General features: G+C 39.3%; 1 protein-coding gene across 2 annotated transcripts in view; it reads left to right on the top strand.

Moving 5' to 3' along the window:
• Nucleotides 1–24634, top strand: part of uba7 (ubiquitin-like modifier activating enzyme 7) — an 85467-nt gene that overhangs the window by 18634 nt on the left and 42199 nt on the right. For both annotated transcript variants that reach the window (XM_062997523.1, XM_062997522.1), the window contains 10 exons: nt 3253–3408; nt 3783–3948; nt 6133–6329; nt 6982–7046; nt 8769–8961; nt 15124–15198; nt 15776–15959; nt 18247–18338; nt 22960–23052; nt 23880–24071. In XM_062997523.1, the coding sequence (XP_062853593.1) occupies nt 3253–3408; nt 3783–3948; nt 6133–6329; nt 6982–7046; nt 8769–8961; nt 15124–15198; nt 15776–15959; nt 18247–18338; nt 22960–23052; nt 23880–24071 (1413 nt within the window). The remainder of the gene's footprint in view (nt 1–3252; nt 3409–3782; nt 3949–6132; nt 6330–6981; nt 7047–8768; nt 8962–15123; nt 15199–15775; nt 15960–18246; nt 18339–22959; nt 23053–23879; nt 24072–24634) is intronic.

Below are 24634 nucleotides of genomic sequence, written 5' to 3'. Positions count from 1 at the left end.
ATAATGTTGTAAAGCGTCCTTGAGCATTGAGAAAGGCGCTATATAAGTTTAACTTATTATTATTATTATTATTAAATCTTAAATTATAAAATAGATATTCCTGTAATAAACAATAATAAACAACAATACACAGTAACACTGTACTGTACATAAAACACACATCACATTTCAGTACAGTACGTGTGCTGTACCATACACCATAATCAATTTCCTTCTTCCTTTATAAAATGTATCTACCAGAAACAACAATAACTCTTATATTTGTCTATTATTTCCTTCTTTATTTCAATAGTGTTGTATTTTGTAGGTGTAATTGCACGAAAGAAAGTATACTGAGCCGAATTCCTTCCTCTCTCTCAAAATCAAACTCACTCACTGTCCCCTCTGTCTGATACACAGTGACAGCTGCTGGCAGGAGTAATTATACAATAACAAATGTAATAGATTTTTTTCATTTTTTCAACACTTCACTTTTTCTGCACATTCTTTGGGGACATTTTAATATAGAATTTTACAAAATATAAAGAAAACACCGAAAAAACAGCGTCCGCTGTCCGAATGTTCGTCACAGTGTATATATACAGGGGTTGGACAATGAAACTGAAACACCTGTCATTTTACTGAAACACCTGTCATTTTAGTGTGGGAGGTTTCATGGCTAAATTGGACCAGTCTGGTGGCCAATCTTCATTAATTGCACATTGCACCAGTAAGAGCAGAGTGTGAAGGTTCAATTAGCAGGGTAAGAGCACAGTTTTGCTCAAAATATTGCAATGCACACAACATTATGGGTGACATACCAGAGTTCAAAAGAGGACAAATTGTTGGTGCACGTCTTGCTGGCGCATCTGTGACCAAGACAGCAAGTCTTTGTGATTTATCAAGAGCCACGGTATCCAGGGTAATGTCAGCATACCACCAAGAAGGACAAACCACATCCAACAGAATTAACTGTGGACGCAAGAGGAAGCTGTCTGAAAGGGATGTTCGGGTGCTAACCCGGATTGTATCCAAAAAAACATAAAACCACGGCTGCCCAAATCACGGCAGAATTAAATGTGCACCTCAACTCTCCTGTTTCCACCAGAACTGTCCGTCGGGAGCTCCACAGGGTCAATATACACGGCCGGGCTGCTATAGCCAAACCTTTGGTCATTCGTGCCAATGCCAAACGTCGGTTTCAATGGTGCAAGGAGCGCAAATCTTGGGCTGTGGACAATGTGAAACATGTATTGTTCTCTGATGAGTCCACCTTTACTGTTTTCCCCACATCCGGGAGAGTTACGGTGTGGAGAAGCCCCAAAGAAGCGTACCACCCAGACTGTTGCATGCCCAGAGTGAAGCATGGAGGTGGATCAGTGATGGTTTGGGCTGCCATATCATGGCATTCCCTTGGCCCAATACTTGTGCTAGATGGGCGCGTCACTGCCAAGGACTACCGAACCATTCTGGAGGACCATGTGCATCCAATGGTTCAAACATTGTATCCTGAAGGCGGTGCCGTGTATCAGGATTACAATGCACCAATACACACAGCAAGACTGGTGAAAGATTGGTTTGATGAACATGAAAGTGAAGTTGAACATCTCCCATGGCCTGCACAGTCACCAGATCTAAATATTATTGAGCCACTTTGGGGTGTTTTGGAGAAGCGAGTCAGGAAACGTTTTCCTCCACCAGCATCACGTAGTGACCTGGCCACTATCCTGCAAGAAGAATGGCTTAAAATCCCTCTGACCACTGTGCAGGACTTGTATATGTCATTTCCAAGACGAATTGACACTGTATTGGCCGCAAAAGGAGGCCCTACACCATACTAATAAATTATTGTGGTCTAAAACCAGGTGTTTCAGTTTCATTGTCCAACCCCTGTATATAGAGAGAGAAAAAGACAGTTGGAGTCAACTTGTTCGTGACGTCACGTGTTTCACGAATTCCGGTTTGTAATCCGAAATTTGTTTGTACGTTAAGTTGAAAAAGATCGTTCGTAACCCGAAATGTTCGTATGGTAAACCGTTCGTAACTCAAGGGTTCACTGTATTTAATATTGGAGGGGACCAAATCTATTGGGATGGGGGGTTCTAAAACATTCCTGCTATATCAACAACTGACAGATCCTAACATTAACACAAAGCTAATGAGTGGAATATGTTTATTTTTAATTTTTACTATATTTTAGTGTTTTTGTTAAATCAATCATTTTATGGCTATGTTCTTGACAACAGAGCTTTCCCAATTTTTGAAGGGGTATAATGAATGAAAAATAATGACACAAACAAATATTTTTAAAAAATAAAGCACCAGTGGGTGGCACGGTGGCTTGGTAGGTAGCACTGTAGCGTCACTGCAAGAAGGTCCTGGGTTCAATTCCCACTGTTCGGGTCCTATCTGTGTGGAGTTTGCATGTTATCCCTGTGTCTGCATGGATTCCCTCCAGGAGCTCCAGTTTCCTCCCACAGTCCAAAGACATACAATCAGGTTAATTGGCGGTATGAGAGTGTGTTTGTGTGTGTGTGTGTGTGTGTGTGTGTGTGTGTGTGTGTGTTTGTGTGTATGTGCCTTGAAAATAAAATTAAAAAAATCTGATTTACTGGTTACCTTAAGAAGTTTGCTTTATAAGAATTATCTGTTTGTTTGTTTATTAGGATTTTAACGTCATGTTTTACACTTTGGTTACATTCAAGACAGAAATGGTAGTTACACAAGGTTCATCACAATTTTAATGTCAAACACAGTCATGAACAATTTTGTATCTCCAATTCACCTCACTTGCATGTTTTTGGACTGTGGAAGGAAACCAGAGCTCCTGCAGGAAACACACACAGACACAGAGAGAACATGCACAGAGAAAGGACCCGGAACGCCCCACCTGGGGATCGAACCCATGACCTTCTTGCTGTGAGGCGACAGTGCTACCCACTGAGCCACCGTGCCGCCCAGAAGAATGATCTGCATTCCCATATTCAACATATGGCAGGATACATACATAAATACACACAGAATCCCCAGTGGTGCTTTTGTCCAGTCGATGTCTACATACAGACATGATCGGGAGGGGAAAGGGGGTGGATTGGCGTCCTGTCTGGGGTGTGTTACTGCATTGCTTCCTGTAATTCTGGGGAAACCTGACCCACCGTGAATCCTGACCAGGGTGAAGTGATGACAAATCATTGCATAACTCATAGTGTCATAATATTTTATCTGACTGTTTTATATTTCTGATTTTTAATGCAATGTTTTATATATAATCAGGTGGGTGCTGGTGCTATTGGTTGCGAGCTTTTAAAAAACTTTGCACTTATTGGTCTTGGTGCTGGAGAAGGTGGGCACATCACAGTCACAGACATGGACTCCATCGAGCGATCCAATCTGAACCGTCAGTTCTTATTCAGGCCAGAGGATATTGGGGTAAGAAAAAAGCATTCCTGTTCGCTGCACAATACCCAGGAAATGTGAACCACAGCACATAAGCACTATATTAAAGAAACATATGAATGTAATGCTAATACTTTTGTTTATCTAAAATGTATAACACCATGTAAGGAATACATGCAATGTGTAGCCAAAATGTATTGTTAAATGGGCATAAAACTATAGACCAGACCTTCTTTAAAACCCTGCATGAATTACATGAATTGAATTGGTACGTGTACACTCAGAATAAAGTGCACTGTTATTATTGGGAGCCATTTAGCATCTCTCTCTCTCACTCTCTCTCTCTCTCTCTCTCTCTCTCTCTCTCTCTCTCTCTCTCTCTCTTTCTATCTTTTTCTCACATTTAGAAGCAAAAGTCAGTAGTAGCAGCTGAGGCAGTGCGCAAAATGAATCCCAGTGTTAACATCACATCTCACCAAAACCGTGTGTGTCAGGAGAGTGAGTGTATCTACACACACCAGTACTACAGCAGCCTTGGTGGAGTGGTGGCAGCGCTGGATAATGTGGAAGCCAGTGAGTGATTACAATACTAATACCTCTAGGATGCCTTGCTAGGAAAGGTAATTGAGAGTACAGTCGACCATTGACTTACATACTTAATTGGTTTCCAAAGGGCTGTTCTTAAGTCAAAATGTTTGTTAGTTAAACCTACCTTTGTAAATAGTAATTAATCCGTGCCAGACCTCCCAAACCACTCCCTTACCTAACCGTTCTAATGTCTTAAATGGTCTTTTTTGTTATAAATACAAGTATATTTCCCTTAAATCTTAAATTATAGAATAGACATTCCTGTAATAAACAACAATAACCAACAATAAACAGTAGAACTGCACATAAAACACATACATCACATTTCATACACCATAATACACCATCACATACACCATAATACATTTCCTTTTTTTTTTATAAAATGTATCTACCAGAAACAACAATAACTCTCATAGGTCTCTATTATTTCCTTCTTTATTTTAATAGTATTATATTTTGTAGGTGTAATTGCACGAACGAAAGAATACTTTACTCAGTGGAATTCTCCCTCACTCACTGTCCCCTCTGTCTGATACACAGTGACAGCTACTGTCAGGAGTAATTATACAACAACAAATGTAAAGGAATTATTTCATTTTCTCAGCTCTGCGCTCTTTCTGCACCTTATTTGGGGACATTTTAATATTGAAAACACCGTCCGCTGTGCGAATGTTCACTCACTGTATATATACAGAGAGAGAGATGCTCGGAGTCAACGTGTTCGTGACGTCACGTGTTTCGCGAATTTCGGTTCGCAATCCGAATTTTTTTCGTACATTAAGTTGAAAAAGATCGTTTGTAACCCAAAATGTTTGTATGGTAAACCGTTCGTAAACCAAGAGTCGACAACAAGAGTTTAGGACTGTTCAATAGGTGTCAATTAATAGTTTAATCTCAATTTTAATGTTTTAAGCAGCAGTTACCTGGATTATTTTGACTACCATGGAAAGTGATTTTGATTTCAATTGTTATTATTTGTCAGTAAGTTTCTCTGTAAAAAGACAGACTTTAAACAAAATTATTTAAATTACTTGTGTGGCTTACTACCTACCTACCTACCTACCCGTTGACCCCTTTTGCATCTGATACACACACACACACACACACACACACACTCACATATATGCCAGGTTTTTGTGATGTAAAAAATACTAAATTCATTATTAATATGACCTATAAAATGTACAAATATTGTGTGTGGCACTAAAACTGCACATGTAATGCTGCATATGTTCAGTAGTGTACCATGTCCACAGTAAAGCATGGTGGTGGCTTTGGGACCACCAGTTTTTCTTTGGCTGGAACTGGGGCTTTAGTCAAGGATGAGAGAATTATGAACAGTTCCAACTATCAGTCAATTTTGGCACAAAACCCTCAGGTTAAAAAGCAGAAGAATTTTTCCCTTTAGCATGACAACCAGAGGAAGATCAAAGTTTTGGAATGGTCCAGCCAGACCCCAAACCTAAATTCAATTGAAATTTGTGGGGTGACCTGAAGAGATGCCCTCACAATCTGACAGATTTGAAGCACTTTTGCAAGGTCAAATTAAGATGTGCCATGCAGATAGGCTACTACCCAAAAACACTGAATGCTGACTGAATAAAATCAAAAGGGGCTTTAACAATGTATTAGTTTAAGGGTGTGCATATTATGCAACAACATTATTTTAAGTATGTTTTTTTTATTTTAATGTACCAATGACAACGATTCTGAAAATAGAAGTTCTTTGGCACAGCTTCGCGCATGTCCAAAAAGGTTGAAAACCCCTGCTGTAAAACACTGTTTATCTACAAATGCTAGGTAAGCCTTAAGCTTCATTGCTGCCTAATTAGAAAGTGTGTGTGTGCCTGGCCGGCCTGCAGTTCAGACACTTTCCTATGGTCAATTATCAAGTGCATACAGTTTCACACCTGAGAATGTGTTTATCAAAACAATAACACAAAATCAACACTGAATCACTGCTGTCTTGAGATTCATTTTGTCTTGTAAAAGGGAAACGTAAAGTAATACAGTGGTAAACATGCTCCTGTTGTGACTTTCTTTGAAACATGTAGGTTTTAATGAATAAGCGAGTATTAAACAGGTTCTATGAATATATGTTGTACCATCCAGTGGAGGACATAACATCAATAAGCATTCATTTTATGGTCTTTTTTTAATGTACAGGAGTGTATCTGGATGAGCGCTGTGTGCAGTACCAAAAGCCCATGTTAGAGGGCGGGACTCTGGGTGCTAAAGGATCTACTCAGGTGGTGGTTCCTCATCTTACCGAGTCCTATGGAAAAGCATCATCTTCAGAAAAGGACGCTATTCCACTCTGCACACTGAAGCACTTCCCTTATCACATCAATCACACACTGCAGGTAACAAACCCTTCATTACTGTTACCATAAATTGTCTACTGTCACTGTGCACTCACTCATACATTCACAAATCTGCCCATTTGGCAGCTTCTGTCCAATAGAGGGCAGAGTTCTCATAAAATAGCTATGGAATGTTATCATAGCCATACAAGCTTTGTCTCTTTCCGTATGAAGCAATGATTGTCTACAGAAAATTTCAGTCTGTGTAGGACAAGGCTGGAAACCGCTGTTGAAAGTGTGTGATCTCGAACCTCTGCATGATAAATCATCATGCTATTGTGCTCAATATAGCCACTCAAGAGAGACTCAAGAGTATTTTGGAAAACCAGTTACTTCGACCACCACTGTATCAAGAATTGCAACCTGAAACTATATTACACAAAGAGATAGCCATATATCGATTCTGTGCAGTAAGGCCACCGGGGTTCTCAGACGGCCCATGCCATAATATACCTTCATTACAGATCCATTAAATTTCCCATGAGCATGAAAGTGTAATAATAATATCATAACCTGTGTCAAAGGGGTCCCAGATTTATTTTTTAAACACAGGGGCGTCCTACTTCATAAAAATGTATGTAGAGCTTTTAATATTGATATAGCATATTGATGCATTTAATATTTGATGTGTAACAACAAACTGTCATTTCAGTGGGCCAGAGAGCAGTTTGAGAGCCTGTTTAAGCAGTCGCCTGAGAATGTGAACAAGTATCTAAGGTATGTTCCAAATCAGCATGCAATAATAGTTGGATAGAAGTTACACTATACCTTTGTAGTCGTGCAGATAAGAAGATGCAGTTGGCTACTGCACACGTGTCGGAGAGGCGTGTGTCAGTCTCACCCTTCTCAATCAGAAGTGGAGATCAGCATCAGAATAGGGGAAGCGTAATGCAGTCAGGTAACTGTATACGACTAGACTGGGAGGAAAATTTGTAAAAATGCAAAAAAAAAAAAAAAAAATCATTGTTAAGGCCCTACCAAATTCAAAATTTTAAGTTTGTGTACAGCAATTTAACATTTTCATGTTAGCGTAGTGTATGAAATATGAGTCGCAATATGAGGCGGTCCTAGCAATCGTACGGTAATTACGTTAGTGTAAGAGACTTTTCTGTGGTGTAGTGTGCTGACAATGTTTTGATGTGTGTTTATGTATTGAGTGCATTTTGTCCCTTTGGGGATTCCATAATCAATGAAAAAGTATGCTTCTCTACACACGTGATCATCGCTGTGCTGCGTCTCAAAAAAACAAACCAGTAAATTATTATGCTCCTGATAGTTTGTCAATGTACAGTTTATTTCTTTCTTTATAAACTCAGCAAACTCTAAAGACGCTGGGTTACATTAACAATCGATTTGACAAAATGTCCAAGATGTTGAAGTCTAAAGCCGCCTAATAACACGACTCGGGTTTGGAAAACCTCCAGCCAATTTTGTCGGGGTTTGGGGGGTGTCAAAACACAGAGAAGAATTTTTTTGTCTTTCAACTTTTAAGATGTTGTATTGTAGCTTCCATTTATTCTGTCATTCAATTTATGAATGTAATTTCATGACTGCCATGAAATGTGGCACTTTTCTTTAAAAATCCATGAAATCTGTAATTTTTTAATTTAGTAGGGCCCTAATCATTACCACACAACACACACATACATTGAGAACATGGACGTATTCCTCATGTCCAGATAGAACTTTTCATAGCTTAAGCTTAAGCTGTCTCCTGATATCCTGGGATAAACCTTAACACAGAACAGATATTTCTCCTTATCCTTGCTCCTCTGCTTGAAAAAAGCAAGGGAAGTTGAGTAAGAAACGACACATGTTCACACAGGAAGAGAAGGTCTGTGGGGTGTGCAGATACTGCATGATGAGTGCTGCAGTGGGCTTCCTTTCAACCAACTACTTCCTGTTGACAAAATTTATGTCTCAGTTTGCACACTGAATCATCAGTGGGTAGCACTGTCGCCTCACAAAAAGAAGGTCCTGGGTTTGATTCCCAGGTGGAGCGGCCCGGGTCCTTTCTGTGTGGAGTTTGCATGTTCTCCCCATGTCTGCGTGGGTTTTCTCCAGGAGCTCTGGTTTCCTCCCACAGTCCAAAAACATGCAAGTGAGGTGAATTGGAGATACTGAATTGTCCATGACCTATGACTGTGTTTGACATTAAAACTTGAACCGATTAATCTTGTGTACATTACATGATTGTAACCAAACATGACATTAAAATCCTAATAAAATAAAGGAATAAAAATAACACTGCACAGGTCCTGGTTAAACTGACTCATCCTACCTTTTAAGAGTGTATTGCAGGCATCAGTGTTTTTTTTAATTTGGCATAAAGACATAAAGCTGCTATTAAGCACCAAGGCTGGAATTTAACCCACTAAGTTCTTAGGTACTGTACTCAATACCCAGTTCTCTAACTCCTACCATGGTTCTCCCTATTAGTGATGCAGAGTTTTTGGTCTGTACCATAAGCCGAGGAGATGCGGAGGCTGTGGAGGTGTTGGAGGGAGTGTGTAGAAGTCTGGAGGAAAAACCCAGTGACTGGAAGGATTGTGTGGTCTGGGCTCGTATGCAGTGGGAGAACTTCTACAGCAACGACATCAGACAGCTGCTCTACTGCTTCCCTCCAGATGATGTATTGTACACACACACACACATACAAACACATATGCATACATTCAATTAAATATAAAATAATAAAACTGTCAAAAGTTTGGGGCTGTGTGTTAGACGATTGCCAGCTTGGCAGCGTGAAACTGGAGTCTTTGTTCAATTATGTGTCATTGGCATCTGAGACCAGCAGAGGGCAATGTAGGCTACATAGACAAGGGTTAATGAGTTAATGTTGGCGCACTGGCAGAATAGGTGCCGCACAACAACAGTGTCACTGAGGTCATGGGTTTAATTAATTCTTCCTGGCCCACTCTCTGATGAGTTTTGCATGTTCTCTTTGGCTGCCTGGAATCCCTTTTGTAAATCTGGTTTCCTTCCACCTCCCAAAAACAGGCATAAAGAGAAGTGATTACATTAAATTGCCACTAGGTGTGAATAGGAGTGAATAGTTGAGTGTGTAAATGTGCCACCCTGTAGTGGTGGTTGGTAGTTCTATGAATAACATACCAGAATATCATAATATTAATAAGCTTAATATTACATTTAGATAAGATACGATATCTTATATAGATGTCTGCATTTCATAATTATCAGGTTTTTTAAGCGTATGCTTATGATTGATGTCTAGGCATACTGATAATGTGCTCCAAGATGTATTAAATATTATGTTAAATACATAACCAGTGTTGCTATTTCTGTGTTTACATATCATGTAGTATGTAAGAATAAAGCTCCCAGATCAAAATAGTGACAGCTTAGAGGCATCATTATGGGAAGTTCTGTTCCCACATCGGCCTGCTTACAAACAATTTAATTAAAATTCCACTGAGAACAGTTAAATTACTGAATCATGTAGATCTAGAGTATATTTACCATTATCAGATTATTGAAACACGTGCAATGACTTACCAAAATAACGTATAAAAACAGTTAAAATGCAGTCAATGTTATATATATATATATATATATATATATATATATATATATATATATATATATATATATATATATACACAGTATATACTGTATATATACATAGTACATATGTATAGTTATAGTCAAAGGTTTACAAACACATGCAGATCTGTGATTTCAATTATTTCCCTCACTTCTTCTGTGACTACATAATTTATTCAATCACTTTCCTAACCGCTTATCCAATTAGGGTTGCTTTTCAATGGGCGCAAGGCACACTGTAACACCCTGGACTGGGCGCCAGTCCATCACAGGGCAGACACATACACACACACACACACACACACACACACCCATTCACCTATAGGGCAATTCAGTGTCTCCAATTAACCTGACTGCATGTTTTTGGACTGTGTGAGGAAACCGGAGCTCCTGGAGGAAACCCACGCAGACACGGGGAGTCCTGGGGATCGAGTATGTGTGTGTGTGTGTGTGTGTGTGTGTGTGTGCATGTGCTTCGTTCCCCCTCTTCCTTTTTTCCTCTCAGCTGTAACAGTAATTCGTAAGGTCTGCTTGCAGTTTCAGTTCACAGTTAGCTGTTGTTATTTTGACCACAGTGATATTGAGGAAAATATGCCGAACTTCAATAATAAGCAAACTTTTATTATTTGTTCTCATCATTAATAGAATTTAATAACTAAAAATAATTAAAGATTATTTTTATATTGTCATCGTGTAGCGTAGAGAAGTTATGGAATTTCCCTTAGCAACCAATGTTATTATTTCTGCTTCCTTTGGCCAGAATTGTGTTTGGAAGTGTGTGTGTGTGTGTGTGTGTGTGCGCGCGTGTGTGTGTGTGTGTGTGTGTGTGGCTTATTGTGATGTTGTCAGTAAAACCCAGGTCTGCAGGACGTTGTTCTTTTCCCAACAGCAGAAGTTCTAATCTTTATCTCGGATACACACACAGACATTAAGCAAGCAGCTGACATGTTTAAGAGGATGTAAGCATCCTGAACTGTCCTTTATCTTAATGATCTGTCCTCATGTATTTCAAAACTTAAGAGATCTAGGTAACAGGCCATAGACAAGAATGTTGAGATGTTTTTTGTGTTGAGGGCGCTCTGGTGGCACAGTCTGTTAGGCTATGTAACAAGAAGCAGTTGGCAACTGAACACATGTTGGAAGGGGCACGTGTTGGGTATGGCCCTCTGCGGTCAGCGCTGCAGGGGAGGAAAGATGCAGCTGGGTAATTGGATACGACTAGATTGGGGGGGGGGGAATGCATGAATAGACTACAAAAAAGAATCACAACTAAATACATGCAGTACATTGCAAAGATTTATACACTATGTGTTTTAAATGCACACAACAATTACACTCCAAATATTCAGTCACTAATCTGACTATTAAGGCAATAAACAGTTAAACTACAGTATACTGATCAACCATAACATTAAAACCACCTCCTTGTTTCTACACTCACTGTCCATTTTATCAGCTCCACTCACCATATAGAAACGCTTTCTAGTTCTACAATTACTGGCTGTAGTCCATCAATTTCTCTAAATACTTTTTTTAGCCTGCTTTCACCCTGTTCTTCAATGGTCAGGACCAACACAGAGCAGGTATTATTTAGGTGGTGGATCATTCTCAGCACTGCAGTGACACTGACCTGGTGGTGGTGTGTTAGTGTGTGTTGTGCTGGTATCAGTGGCTCAGACACAGCAGCGCTGATGGAGTTTTTAAATACTGTGTCCACTCACTGTCCACTCTATTAGACACTCCTACCTAGTTGGTCCACCTTGTAGATGTAAAGTCAGAGACGATCGCTCATCTATTGCTTCTGTTTGAGTTGGTCATCTTCTAGACCTTCATCAGTGGTCACAGGGCGCTGTGGTGGTGGACTATTCTCAGTCTAGCAGTGATAGTGAAGTGTTTAAAAATTCCATCAGCACTGCTGTGTCTAATCCACTCATACCAGCACAACACACACTAACACACCACCATCATGTCAGTGTCACTGCAGTGCTGAGAATGATCCACCACCCAAATAATACCTCTGTAGTGGTCCTGGGAGAGTCCTGACCATTGAAGAACAGCATGAAAGGGAAGCATGCAGAGAAACTACAGTCAGTAATTGTTGAACTACAAAGTGCTTCTATATGGTAAGTGGAGCTGATAAAATGGAAAGTGAGTGTAGAAACATGGAGGTGGTTTTAATGTTATGGCTGATCACTGTATTTTCTGGACTTAGCATGAGAGAACTGATATTGAACTACTTTTGTTTTTGTTATTTATTGTACTTTCTGTTTATGCACTTCAGTCTTACAAATATAATGTATTTTGACTCACGAATAAGAACAAAAATCTATTTAGCTTGAACAAGCTTGAGATCTTCATTTGTCTTTGGTCCAGAGCACACGGCGTCCATTTTTTTCCAAAAAAGACCTGGAATGCTGATTCATCTGACCACAATACACATTTCCACTGTGTGATGGTCCATCCTAGATACCTCAGAGCCCAGAGAAGTCAACACAGCTTCTGGACCTGTTGACAATGTGTTGCAGGGTTGAAATGAGGAATGAAGGTCAATTAACAAATGAAATGAAGTTGACAAACAAAACATGATATATCTTGGGTTCAAACTGTCTGCAATCAAATAAAAGTCAAAGTAAATGTAAGGAACACTGCATTTTTATTTTATTTGTAGTTTCCATGCTGTCCCAACTTTTTCTGATTTGTGGTTGTATATTATAAAAATGTATATTATCAATATCACATGGAAATTGATTTATATATTAATGTGCCACATAAAACATGTTAATTGCCACATTATCAAGAACAAACTATAAAATGTTTTCATACAAGCAATTCTATCTGGGTTTTTACCTTTGTTTTATGGGGAAGAGTCCACCCTGGATATACAAATGACTTGGGTGGAGATGGTACCATTCTTGGGTAATTATAGGGTTGGCTACTTACCAAACAAAGGTCAATATATCACTAGGAAAGCAGTGCTAATGTCCACTTATTAAAGTAGCTAATTAACAAAATTACCAGAGTGAAATGACAACAGTAGGAAAGTGTAAAGAAAAAAATACCAAGGGAAAGACACAGGGGATCATCTCCATATAGAGGAACTGTCAGCTGTTTGTTATGAGCTTTTATAAGCTGTTATAAACTGTTAATAATTTCGTGTCATTAAATCTGAATACATAGCTGGTACCTAAAGTGTAAAGACAGACCATTTCTGCATACAAATGGTGCTTCAGGTAACAAAGTAGCTCTGAGATAAGATCCACCCCCTTGCTGAGATCTTAAGATGTGTCCATTTTATTTCAAATCCTCAAACATCTGGCTTATCTGGATTTGGTTAGTTTGCTGACACAAAGATTTGTCCCGTGTTTCATGTAGGCAGCCTAAAACTCCGCCGACATCTCGGCTGAGAAAACGGCTTTGTGTCTGATTAGATGATGAATGGATGAGCTGGTGACGTTGACATTGTCAGTCAGATCAAAGAGGTCCACAGCGACTGGCATCTGCTGCTCTAAACAGCCCACTGTGTTCTTTTATCAAGGGACAAATTGACACATGCGCACACACACACTCACACACCTGATAAACTCATTACAGAGCCTGAGCAAAAGGGATGGAGACAGAGACTGCAGACTTACAATCTTCTTGTAATTCTGTTTGGCATCGACTTGTGAATTCTGTCTGCGGGTTCTGTTCCCATGATTCCATTTGCTTTGTTCATCATTTGAGGTTTTTCTGTAATCTCATTAAAGCCTTTTTTAAATTATTGCTTAATTATTATTAAGAGGGATTCATGTCTACCTTCCCTATATCACCCTGAACAATGACGATAACATTGTCATAATAAAACATAATTAAACCTGATTACACATAGTTTTATAGTTTTACACACTATTTAATATTAACACACAATATGTCATACTAATTTGTTTATTATTTAACTGACAATATACAGTTCTACAATTACTGACTGTAGTCCATCTGTTTCTCTACATACCTTTTTAGCCTGCTTTCACCCTATTATTTTCATTTCACCCTATTAGGTATTATTTAGGTGGTGGATGATTCTCAGCCCTGCAGTGACACTGACATGGTGGTGGTGTGTTAGTGTGTGTTGTGCTGGTATGAGTGGATCAGACACAGCAGCACTGCTGGAGTTTTTAAATACTGTGTCCACTCACTGTCCACTCTATTAGACATTCCTACCTGGTTGGTCCACCTTGTAGATGTAAAGTCAGAGACGATTGCTCATCTATTGCTTCTGTTTGAGTTGGTCATCTTCTAGACCTTCATCAGTGGTCACAGGAAGCTGCACATGGGGTGCTGTTGGCTGGATATTTTTGGTTGGTGGACTATTCTCAGTCCAGCAGTGACAGTGAGGTGTTTAAAAACTCCATCAGCGCTGCTGTGTCTGATCCACTCATACCAGCACAACACACACTAACACACCACCACCATGTCAGTATCACTGCAGTGCTGAGAATGATCCACCACCCAAATAATACCTGCTCTGTAGTGGTCCTGTGGGGGTCCTGACCATTGAAGAACAGGGTGAAAGAAGGCTAAAAAAGTATGTAGAGAAACAGGTGGACTATAGTCAGTAATTGTAGAGCTACAAAGTGCTTATATTTGGTAAGTGGAGCTGAGTGGAGTATCTTCATCACAGGTTCAATAAATCCCAATTTTTATATCAGGTTGGTTCGTACCAGATGCCATAGCCTTCATGTTCTCTGGTATCAGAGTCAATTTGTCAAAGTTACTCATTAAATTCTTATGAAATGGGTGTTTCAATGCCCATTCATGGTAATGGTTCTATTATTTTAACTGGGCTATTTAAAGTAAGTTTATAGCACCATCACTACCAAGCTTCCTTTGTTGGGTCCTTGAGCTAGGTATTTAACCCTACGTTGCCTGGATTGAATCCAGTCTTAACTAAAAGTCTCTGTACAGAATTGTATTTAAATACATAAACAGACTTAACTATTATTAAAATATTAAAATGATATGTAAAATAACTTTTGTATTGCGTATTATATTTATTGCATGTGTAGTTAATTAGGCCTAAGTTTAAAATGTCCCGTGTAGTCTCACTAATTTCCATTGTGGGAAAAAATATATAAAAAAAAAAATACATAAAAAAATTTAATTGCATATTTTAAGTAGCTTGAGACTAATGTCTGCTTAATGTAAATGTAAATTTAATAGCCTTCCAATGCCTGCCATCTCTTTTCAGGTAACAAGCTCAGGACTGCCTTTCTGGATGGGTGCTAAGAGATGTCCACATCCGTTAAAGTTCGACCCGGTCAATGTAAGTGTGTGCTAAAAAACCCTGATTTGTCCAGTATTTCGGTAGTTTACTTGTTCCCTCTGGACAGGAATGTGTGAAATGCCTTTCTCTTGCCAGATAACAGCTCACATTTTCTCCTCTGATGTGAACTAGATCTTTATCTGTAATCAAGTTCCACAAAAAATTTAACTTAAATATAATATAGTAAATGGCCATTGTTATCCTATATGGACCTCTGTGATTGTTATCAGAGTTTCAGCTACCAAGAACATTTGCATTCTATGCTTTTAGACTTAAATTTAAATCTAGCATTGTTTCTGAGCGTGCTACCTGGCACATTTTCCATATTGTTTCCTTCAGACGTCTTCCACCTATCTTTTATAGCACACCTCAATACATGTAATGTGGTACATGTCTACATCACATAGAATACTGTTTAACCTTTTAGGCCTGTCCAGAAACAGTTCAGACCCACTCATCACATTTAGTTTACTTTCTCCATCTGTAATGTAATTATTTAGTTTAGCTTGAGCATGCTGGGGCTGTCAAGAGATGATTTACTGAAGGCTTATGTAAAAATCACTTTCTTACCCTCTAGACCACCCATATGGATTTTCTAGTAGCTGCGGCCAACTTATATGGCCAGACCTACGGGATCAAGGGTTCAACTGACCGAGAGGACATAAAGAAGATTCTAGATGGGCTCTGTGTTCCTGCATTCACCCCAAAACTGAGTGTGAAGGTTGCTGTGGATGACGAGGAGCTGGAGGAAAGCAGGGATGGTAAGTGAGCAGAATTTGGGTATAAAAGATCATTTTGAACCCATTTTTAATGGTTGTAGTTGTCACTTTTTCCCAACAATCTGCTCTTATTCCATACAATGATGTAGTAAGTAAGATGCCTTTACAGCTTTTTTAATTAATTATAAATCACTTATTCACAAAATTGTTCAGACCTTATGCTGTGCCGCTCCAAATTGTGGGCAGGCACATCCTGGGTTTATAAGGGGCCAACAATTTATATATAACATTAAATCTAAGGAACTTTCTGTGGATTTCTGTAATTAAATTGTGGTAAGGCATAGATCATGACATAATATTTAAGGCTCTGAGTGTTTCCAGGATATTGTGGCCGCAGTGGTAATTTTGAAATAGAAGAAGACTGGCACATTCCTGGATTTGTCCATTGGGCCAAACTGGACAACCATCTCTACGGAATCTCTACAAATCAGGCCAAGATAGTAATCAGGCCACTGATGAGTAATAGCAATATGAAAGCCCCCTTAAAAGTTCAGCATGTTAACGACTTTAGCAAGATAAAGTCTAAGCAAGATGGTCTGATGTGCCAAAAACTAAAATTTTTGGGCAGAAGATCAAGCACCATGTCTGACAAAAAAAGGCATAAACTGCACATAAACTTGGCCAATACCATCACTATGCTGAACCATGGTGGTGACAACAATGGGGGTGGTTTACAGCTGCAGGGACACAGAGACTGGTAAGAACTAAGGGACAAATAAATGCAGGGATGTTCCTGATAACAAAATCAACAAAAGCAGAGAGCATAGGAATTTAGACTGTGGGGAGAGTTCATCTTTTAATACAACAATGAATTTACTTTATGGCAAGTCTTTAAATGTCCTTGAGTGGCACAGCCAAGGCCTGGACTGAAACCCTATCAAACATCTGCAGAAAGACATGAAGATGGCAGATCATATCACCCACCATTCAATTTGACAGAGCTTGAGATTATCTGCTATGAAGAATGAGATAAACTACCGAATTCCAGGTGTCTAAAGCTTAAACAGATGTAGCAGTAAGGCTTGCAGCTATAACTGCTTTCAGACGGGTTTTTACGAAGTAGTGAATAAAGCGTATGTACATCTTCTTACTTTGTTATTATGGTTTATTAAGTGAAGACTAATAGGAACATTACACTTACATTAATGCAAGATCAAATCCAAAGTGTAAATCCAAATGCAAAGTGTACAAAAATTCAAGGGGTCTGAATCCACTGTTCTTTTTAGCCATTAGAGCTTACATCCATGTTTAAACAGATTTTCAGACCAAACCAAACCAATGTGCTATACACTAATCAGCCATAACATTAAAACCACCTTCTTGTTTCTACACCTACTGTCCATTTTATCAGCTCCACTTACCATATAGGAGCACTTTGTAGTTCTACAGTTACTGTCTGTAGTCCATCTGTTTTCTGCATACTTTTTTTAGCTTGCTTTCACCCTGTTCTTCAAGGGACAGGACCACCACAGAGCAGGTATTATTTAGGTGGTGGATCATTCTCAGCCCTGCAGTGACAATGACATGGTGGTGGTGTGTTAGTGTGTGTTGTGCTGGTAAGAATGGATCAGACACAGCAGCATTGCTGGAGTTTTTAAATACTGTGTCCACTCGCTGTTTACTCTTTTAGACACTCCTAGTTGGTTCACCTTATAGATGTAAAGTCAGAGACGATCGCTCATCTATTGCTGCTGTTTGAGTTGGTCATCTTCTAGACCTTCATCAGTGGTCATAGGATGCTGCCCACGGGCCGCTGTTGGCTACCTACTCTGTAGTGGTCCTGGGAGAGTCCTGACCATTGAAGAACAGCATGAAATGGGGCTAACAAAGCATGCATAGAAACAGATGGACTACAGTCAGTAATTGTAGAACTACAAAGTGTTTCTATATGGTAAGTGGAGCTGATAAAATGGACAGTGAGTGTACAAACAAGGAGGTGGTTTTAATGTCATGGCTGATCAGTGTGTAGTGTGTACTCATACCATTTGCAGTGCACTAATTGTACATACTATTCAGACTGTAGAGTAAATGCAATTTAACTTGTTTGAATAGTATTTGAAGATTTCCACCCATCTTTATGCCAAACTACTTCTAAAGTTTCTCCAGACTTAACCTTGAGATAAACTTTGGCTTGGCAAAACTAAACACAGACAAATATATGAGAGCATAGGTCCAAAAAAGTTAAAAATCCAGAGGGTGAAGTGAGAAGAGGTCCAGGTGGAATACAAACTACACAGAAGGGACGTTTATGTATCTTTACGTTTTCTAGACAAAGCAGAGTTGGATGAGCTAAAGCAGAAGCTGTCAAATCTTCAGCTACCCAGCCAGAACTGCCGGATGTTTCCAACTGAATTTGAAAAGGTAACATTTGAATGAGTGTGTGTATGTGTGTGTGTTTATGTGTGGGCAGATTTAATACATTTCTATGTGTCCCTCATCTACCTCAGACACATTGGCGACTGGCTCACAGGTAGGAGGTCTAACAGAATCACAAACCTATGCCTAAGCCATCTGCCTCACCTTCTAGTGGTTACTGATCCTTAACTCACTTCATCCCTAACCAGCCCTAATGGAGCAAGCAGAACAGAAGAGTCCACTGTTAAAGCAGCATTTTTTAAAAAGACTCCAGCCTCGTAGTGGACTTTCTCAGGAAGAGACTGACTAGGGAGAGAAAATGTTTATAAAAAGCTGAAGGAACTCTGGTTTCTGAGTCAGAATCCTCTTTGTTCTGTGGTGTAACGATGTGATACATTTCCTCTGTGGTAGCACAGACAGATGCCCATGCATGCATACACACTGCAGTTTCTGAACAACAACGTCATGCTTCTTCTAATCAGTATTCCAAAGGTTTTTTAATGTCCGAATAGGCATTTTAGAGAAAGAAAGTGAGACCAGTTGGAAAAACTTAAAACCCTGTGTTGATATTAACACATCTGAGTTATATATACATTATCCAATGCTAAATGGGCAGTCGTAGCCTAATGGTTAAGGTACTGAACTAGTAAGCAATGAGACATATTGTTTGTAATTTCTCATAAGCTGGTTTTAGTACAGTGTACAGCTTAAAAAGAGGCAAATACAGTACAATTAGCTACATTATTTTTATCCATTAAGTTGTATTTTCTGTTCATCACATATGTCTGTCCATATGTTCTTTTCTTTTTAGGGCATTGAAATGGCACTATTTTTTGTCTAGTGAAACAACAACATGCACTTTCATGTATATACAGTGTATCACAAAAGTGAGTACACCCCTCACATTTCTGCAAATATTTCATTATATCTTTTCATGGGACAACACTATAGACATGAAACTTGGATATAACTTAGAGTAGTCAGTGTACAGCTTGTATAGCAGTGTAGATTTACTGTCTTCTGAAAATAACTCAACACACAGCCATTAATGTCTAAATAGCTGGCAACATAAGTGAGTACACCCCACAGTGAACATGTCCAAATTGTGCCCAAATGTGTCGTTGTCCCTCCCTGGTGTCATGTGTCAAGGTCCCAGGTGTAAATGGGGAGCAGGGCTGTTAAATTTGGCGTTTTGGGTACAATTCTCTCATACTGGCCACTGGATATTCAACATGGCACCTCATGGCAAAGAACTCTCTGAGGATGTGAGAAATAGAATTGTTGCTCTCCACAAAGATGGCCTGGGCTATAAGAAGATTGCTAACACCCTGAAACTGAGCTACAGCATGGTGGCCAAGGTCATACAGCAGTTTTCCAGGACAGGTTCCACTCGGAACAGGCTTCGCCAGGGTCGACCAAAGAAGTTGAGTCCACGTGTTCGGCGTCATATCCAGAGGTTGGCTTTAAAAAATAGACACATGAGTGCTGCCAGCATTGCTGCAGAGGTTGAAGACGTGGGAGGTCAGCCTGTCAGTGCTCAGACCATACGCCGCACACTGCATCAACTCGGTCTGCATGGTCGTCATCCCAGAAGGAAGCTGACGCACAAGAAAGCCCGCAAACAGTTTGCTGAAGACAAGCAGTCCAAGAACATGGATTACTGGAATGCCCTGTGGTCTGACGAGACCAAGATAAACTTGTTTGGCTCAGATGGTGTCCAGCATGTGTGGCGGCGCCCTGGTGAGAAGTACCAAGACAACTGTATCTTGCCTACAGTCAAGCATGGTGGTGGTAGCATCATGGTCTTGGGCTGCATGAGTGTTGCTGGCACTGGGGAGCTGCAGTTCATTGAGGGAAACATGAATTCCAATATGTACTGTGACATTCTGAAACAGAGCATGATCCCCTCCCTTTGAAAACTGGGCCTCATGGCAGTTTTCCAACAGGATAACGACCCCAAACACAACCTCCAAGATGACAACTGCCTTGCTGAGGAAGCTGAAGGTAAAGGTGATGGACTAAACCCAATTGAGCACCTGTGGCGCATCCTCAAGTGGAAGGTGGAGGAGTTCAAGGTGTCTAACATCCACCAGCTCCGTGATGTCATCATGGAGGAGTGGAAGAGGATTCCAGTAGCAACCTGTGCAGCTCTGGTGAATTCCATGCCCAGGAGGGTTAAGGCAGTGCTGGATAATAATGGTGGTCACACAAAATATTGACACTTTGGGCACAATTTGGACATGTTCACTGTGGGGTGTACTCACTTATGTTGCCAGCCATTTAGACATTAATGGCTGTGTGTTGAGTTATTTTCAGAAGACAGTATATCTACACTGCTATACAAGTTGTACACTGACTACTCTAAGTTATATCCAAGTTTTATTTCTATAGTGTTGTCCCATGAAAAGATATAATAAAATATTTGCAGAAATGTGAGGGGTGTACTCACTTTTGTGATACACTGTATATACCATCTGTTTATTACCCCACTTCCTGCTGTTTTGTTGGCCCATGGAAGCACCGGGCTTGATAAGCACATTTGATCACATATATCACCCTGTTTAAATGTTTTCATTTTTTATTTCTGCTTCAACTCTAATTGTCTTCAAAGAAAATAAAGTGCAAGTTGGTGTTTTTTAGATTCTAAATGTGTTTGCAGGCATGTGTGTATGATGGTGGAACACAAACCTAATCTCATTTGCAGTGGTGACACGCTCTCTGGCTATGCCTTACCTGAGTGAATGGTAGAAGAATGAGTGGTGTTGGCATGTTCCACAGGCATCAAATTGCTAGATTACACTACCTCATCCCCTGTTTATTCCAGTCTTTCACACCTTTTAACACGAGGCCTGATCAGGTTGCTTAATACTTACCACATCGTAGGATTTAAAAACCTTGATTAATGTATTTAGTCTGTAGTCTTTTGACAGTGACCGTGCTTTACAAATGATGTTGAACAGAACACAAGAGAAAATTACAGACAAGGTTGTAGCAAATAACCTGACACAAAGTTGGCCCCTAGTCTAAGTTTGTTATTTTCCTGAACAGAACTGTTTGCTGGATGCTTTTACTACAGATTTACAATGTTAAAAATTAAGGCTTTGTAAATTTTTCTACATCATAACTAAATAGTTTAAAGTAATAGTAAACTCAGTGTTGCTTAATTTAGAAACTCTGTAGTACTCTGTAGTACTTACTCTTACTAGCATATGTTGCTGCATTCAGGTTGCTTCTAAATTAAGCACACATTATTGCATACAGATTATTATCTCGACAATTAATAGGTTAATTACACATTTAAATTAGTCCAAAACCAGGCGCCCAGGTGGCGCAACAGTATTTTCCTCGGTTCGAAACTCGGCATTGTCACCGGGCGGCTGGGTGCCATCTAAGCAGGCATAATTGGCAGTGCCTGCAGCAGACACAGTTCTGCTAGGGCGGGATGACCGGACTATGTGGGTGGGGTCTTCAAATGCTGTGTAAAGACCATGATTGGCAGATAGAGAGGCGTCTGTGCAGAGTGCATGGTTGAAAAAGGGTTCCGCTAGAGGCCACGCACGATTCGGAGGAGGCGTGAGCAGCAATATACCCACCTCGACTGCAATCGGGGATCCCCCAGCAGCAGAAGACAAAATAGAAATTAGTCTGAAAACTAAAAAGCAGACACACCAATCATTAATATTATGATAGTCACACTCTAACATTTCAATAATTTCCTTCGGGATAAATAAAGTATCTATCTATCTATCTATCTATCTATCTATCTATCTATCTATCTATCTATCTATCTATCTATCTATCTATCTATCTATCTATCTATCTAACATTACCTTCCCTCAAACTAATTGATTTAAACCTAAATAACTTTAACGTAACGTAACTTAATGTAATTCTTGCACACTTGGAAACCATGGTCATGTGGTACAAATTTAAATAACAATATAAAGATTTATTTTTGCATAAATAACATTTATATGAGTCTAGTAGTTGTAATAATTTGTTAAATGCCAGATTGTAACTGTACGTTTAAATGAGTTCATCCTAGCCATCATCCCCTACAACCAGTATGACCACAGAGAGAGTAAGTGCACCCCCTCTCAAATACCCTCCAGTCACACAGGCCTTTGAAGAGTCAGAGTATTAGGGTATGACTTCATACACCCTGTCACCTCAAAAACAAAATACACTTTGGGATACAATAGGCGCACCGGTGACTAAGCCGTAGTTTTGAAATGACATGGCAACAGTATACCTGGCACAAGATGATCTGGCCTCGTGCACTCCTGAATTTAACACCTGTTCATTCCAGCGGGAACCAGTGCACAAGTGTTGTTTCTCATTGAGCGAACAGATCATTATCATGCTTTCCTTTCTCTCCAGTGCAAACTCTGCAACAGCTGGTGCTGTAGAGATGATTCCGTTGTAGACAAAACATGGCCTTTGCAGACAGGTGGTGGAATTGTAGTGTAACAGTTTGAATTTCCCAAAAGAAAAACTTCCACTGGTAATGTTACATTTCTGTGAGTGATGTTGGAAACACCTGACAGTCTATAGCTTATGATAATTGATTTGACCCTGCATACTGAGACCTTTAAGTTTTTAATTGAGGGTTGTTTTTCTGTTTTAGGATGATGACAGTAATTTTCACATGGACTTTATTGTGGCAGCATCTAACCTAAGGGCAGAGAATTATGATATACCCGCAGCAGATCGCCACAAGGTAAAACAATAGCGCAACACAAAATTGTATGTGTTAAATTATTATTATGTTCTATTTCCAATGCCAATGACCACTTTTTTATTGTATTTTATAAAAATAAAGAAAAATAAGCATTTGATTTTGGCAATCTCAAATAATTGTTGGCATGGCATTCAGAATTTTCATTCATGATTATATTTGACCTCAAACATTATCAGACAGAGCCATAAGCATTACAATAGTGATGCTCAACAGAAACAAATTTCAGGTTTGGAGTGGCCTAGTCAAAGTCAGGATTAAAGACAAGACAGGAATATATCAGACAAGTTGATCAAACTTTCTGAGATTATCTGTGGCTTGGGCTTAATTTGTACTTTTAAAGCCTAGGAAACGAATCTCATTACATTAAATAGATTATTGCAGATATGATAATGGTTTACAGAGTTTAGTTTTTTTTTTTTATAAAGTAACATTTAAAAACTTTTTGAAATGAAATCCATGTTTTTATCATTTGCCTCTTTGAAACTGTGATTGATACTTTTATACATTTTGCCATTTTATAATCAGAAGTCCAGGTAAAATAATACAATCACTGTTTGTGTCTGTGTATGCATTGAGTGAAATTTCCAATCCAACAATTTTGCTGTATGCTTCAACATATCAAAATGATTCCATCATTATATAACATTATCTCTTTGTGTACCTGCAAATACTAACAAAAATAAATCTACTTGCACAGTTTGTGCAGGCAGTCGAATTGTTACAGACACAACCAAGCACAGAATCACAGCATTATTCCCACAAACATTAAAAAGATTTGTCCTTGCTTCCTTTTCTTTCTACTACAGAGCAAGCTCATTGCTGGACGTATCATCCCAGCTATAGCCACGACCACAGTGGCAGTAGCAGGCCTAATGTGTCTGGAACTGTATAAGCTTGTGCAGGGCCACAGGGACGTCAACTTATTCCGTAATGCATACATTAACCTGGCTGTCAGTTTCTACATCCTCTCGAAACCTCGTGGGCCTGGATCGTTCCAGGTAATGTCACTTTTTATCAAAATCTTATTACATTTCTATGTTACAGATGAATTTATCTTTTGTTTGACTCCAACTAATTTTGCTACATTATTACACAATCATCAGTAGTAATCATTAGGCCTGAGACTTTTGAGGAAAATATCAAATTAAAATTTTTCCTATTGATATTTTAATGCTTCCAGGTCTGTATCTTGGGGAAATAGAATTAAATCAAATACCAGGCATAATTACATTTATTTGTTATTATTCTTCAGTACCCACTTGTTGTGGTAGGTCTGGTGCCATTGCATATTACATACTTACTCATTCCCTGATCTACATCTAAAGGCAAATTAAAGCATTCAGTAGTCAAGTCAAGTCAAATTTATTTGTATAGCACTTTTTACAATGGACATTGTCTCAAAGCAACTTTACAGAAACCAAGACCAACAGACCAAAAACCCTTGTTGAGCAAGCCAAGGGCGACAGTGGCAAGGAAAAACTTCATTAAAATACAGGAAGAAACCTTGAGAAGATTCAGACTCAGCAGGGACCTCAGATAATTTGAATAAATAGGATTTACA

This window comes from Trichomycterus rosablanca, chromosome 6 (assembly GCF_030014385.1).
Source record: "Trichomycterus rosablanca isolate fTriRos1 chromosome 6, fTriRos1.hap1, whole genome shotgun sequence".
Classification (NCBI taxonomy): domain Eukaryota; kingdom Metazoa; phylum Chordata; class Actinopteri; order Siluriformes; family Trichomycteridae; genus Trichomycterus; species Trichomycterus rosablanca.
This window is presented reverse-complemented; position numbering and strand designations above follow the sequence as displayed.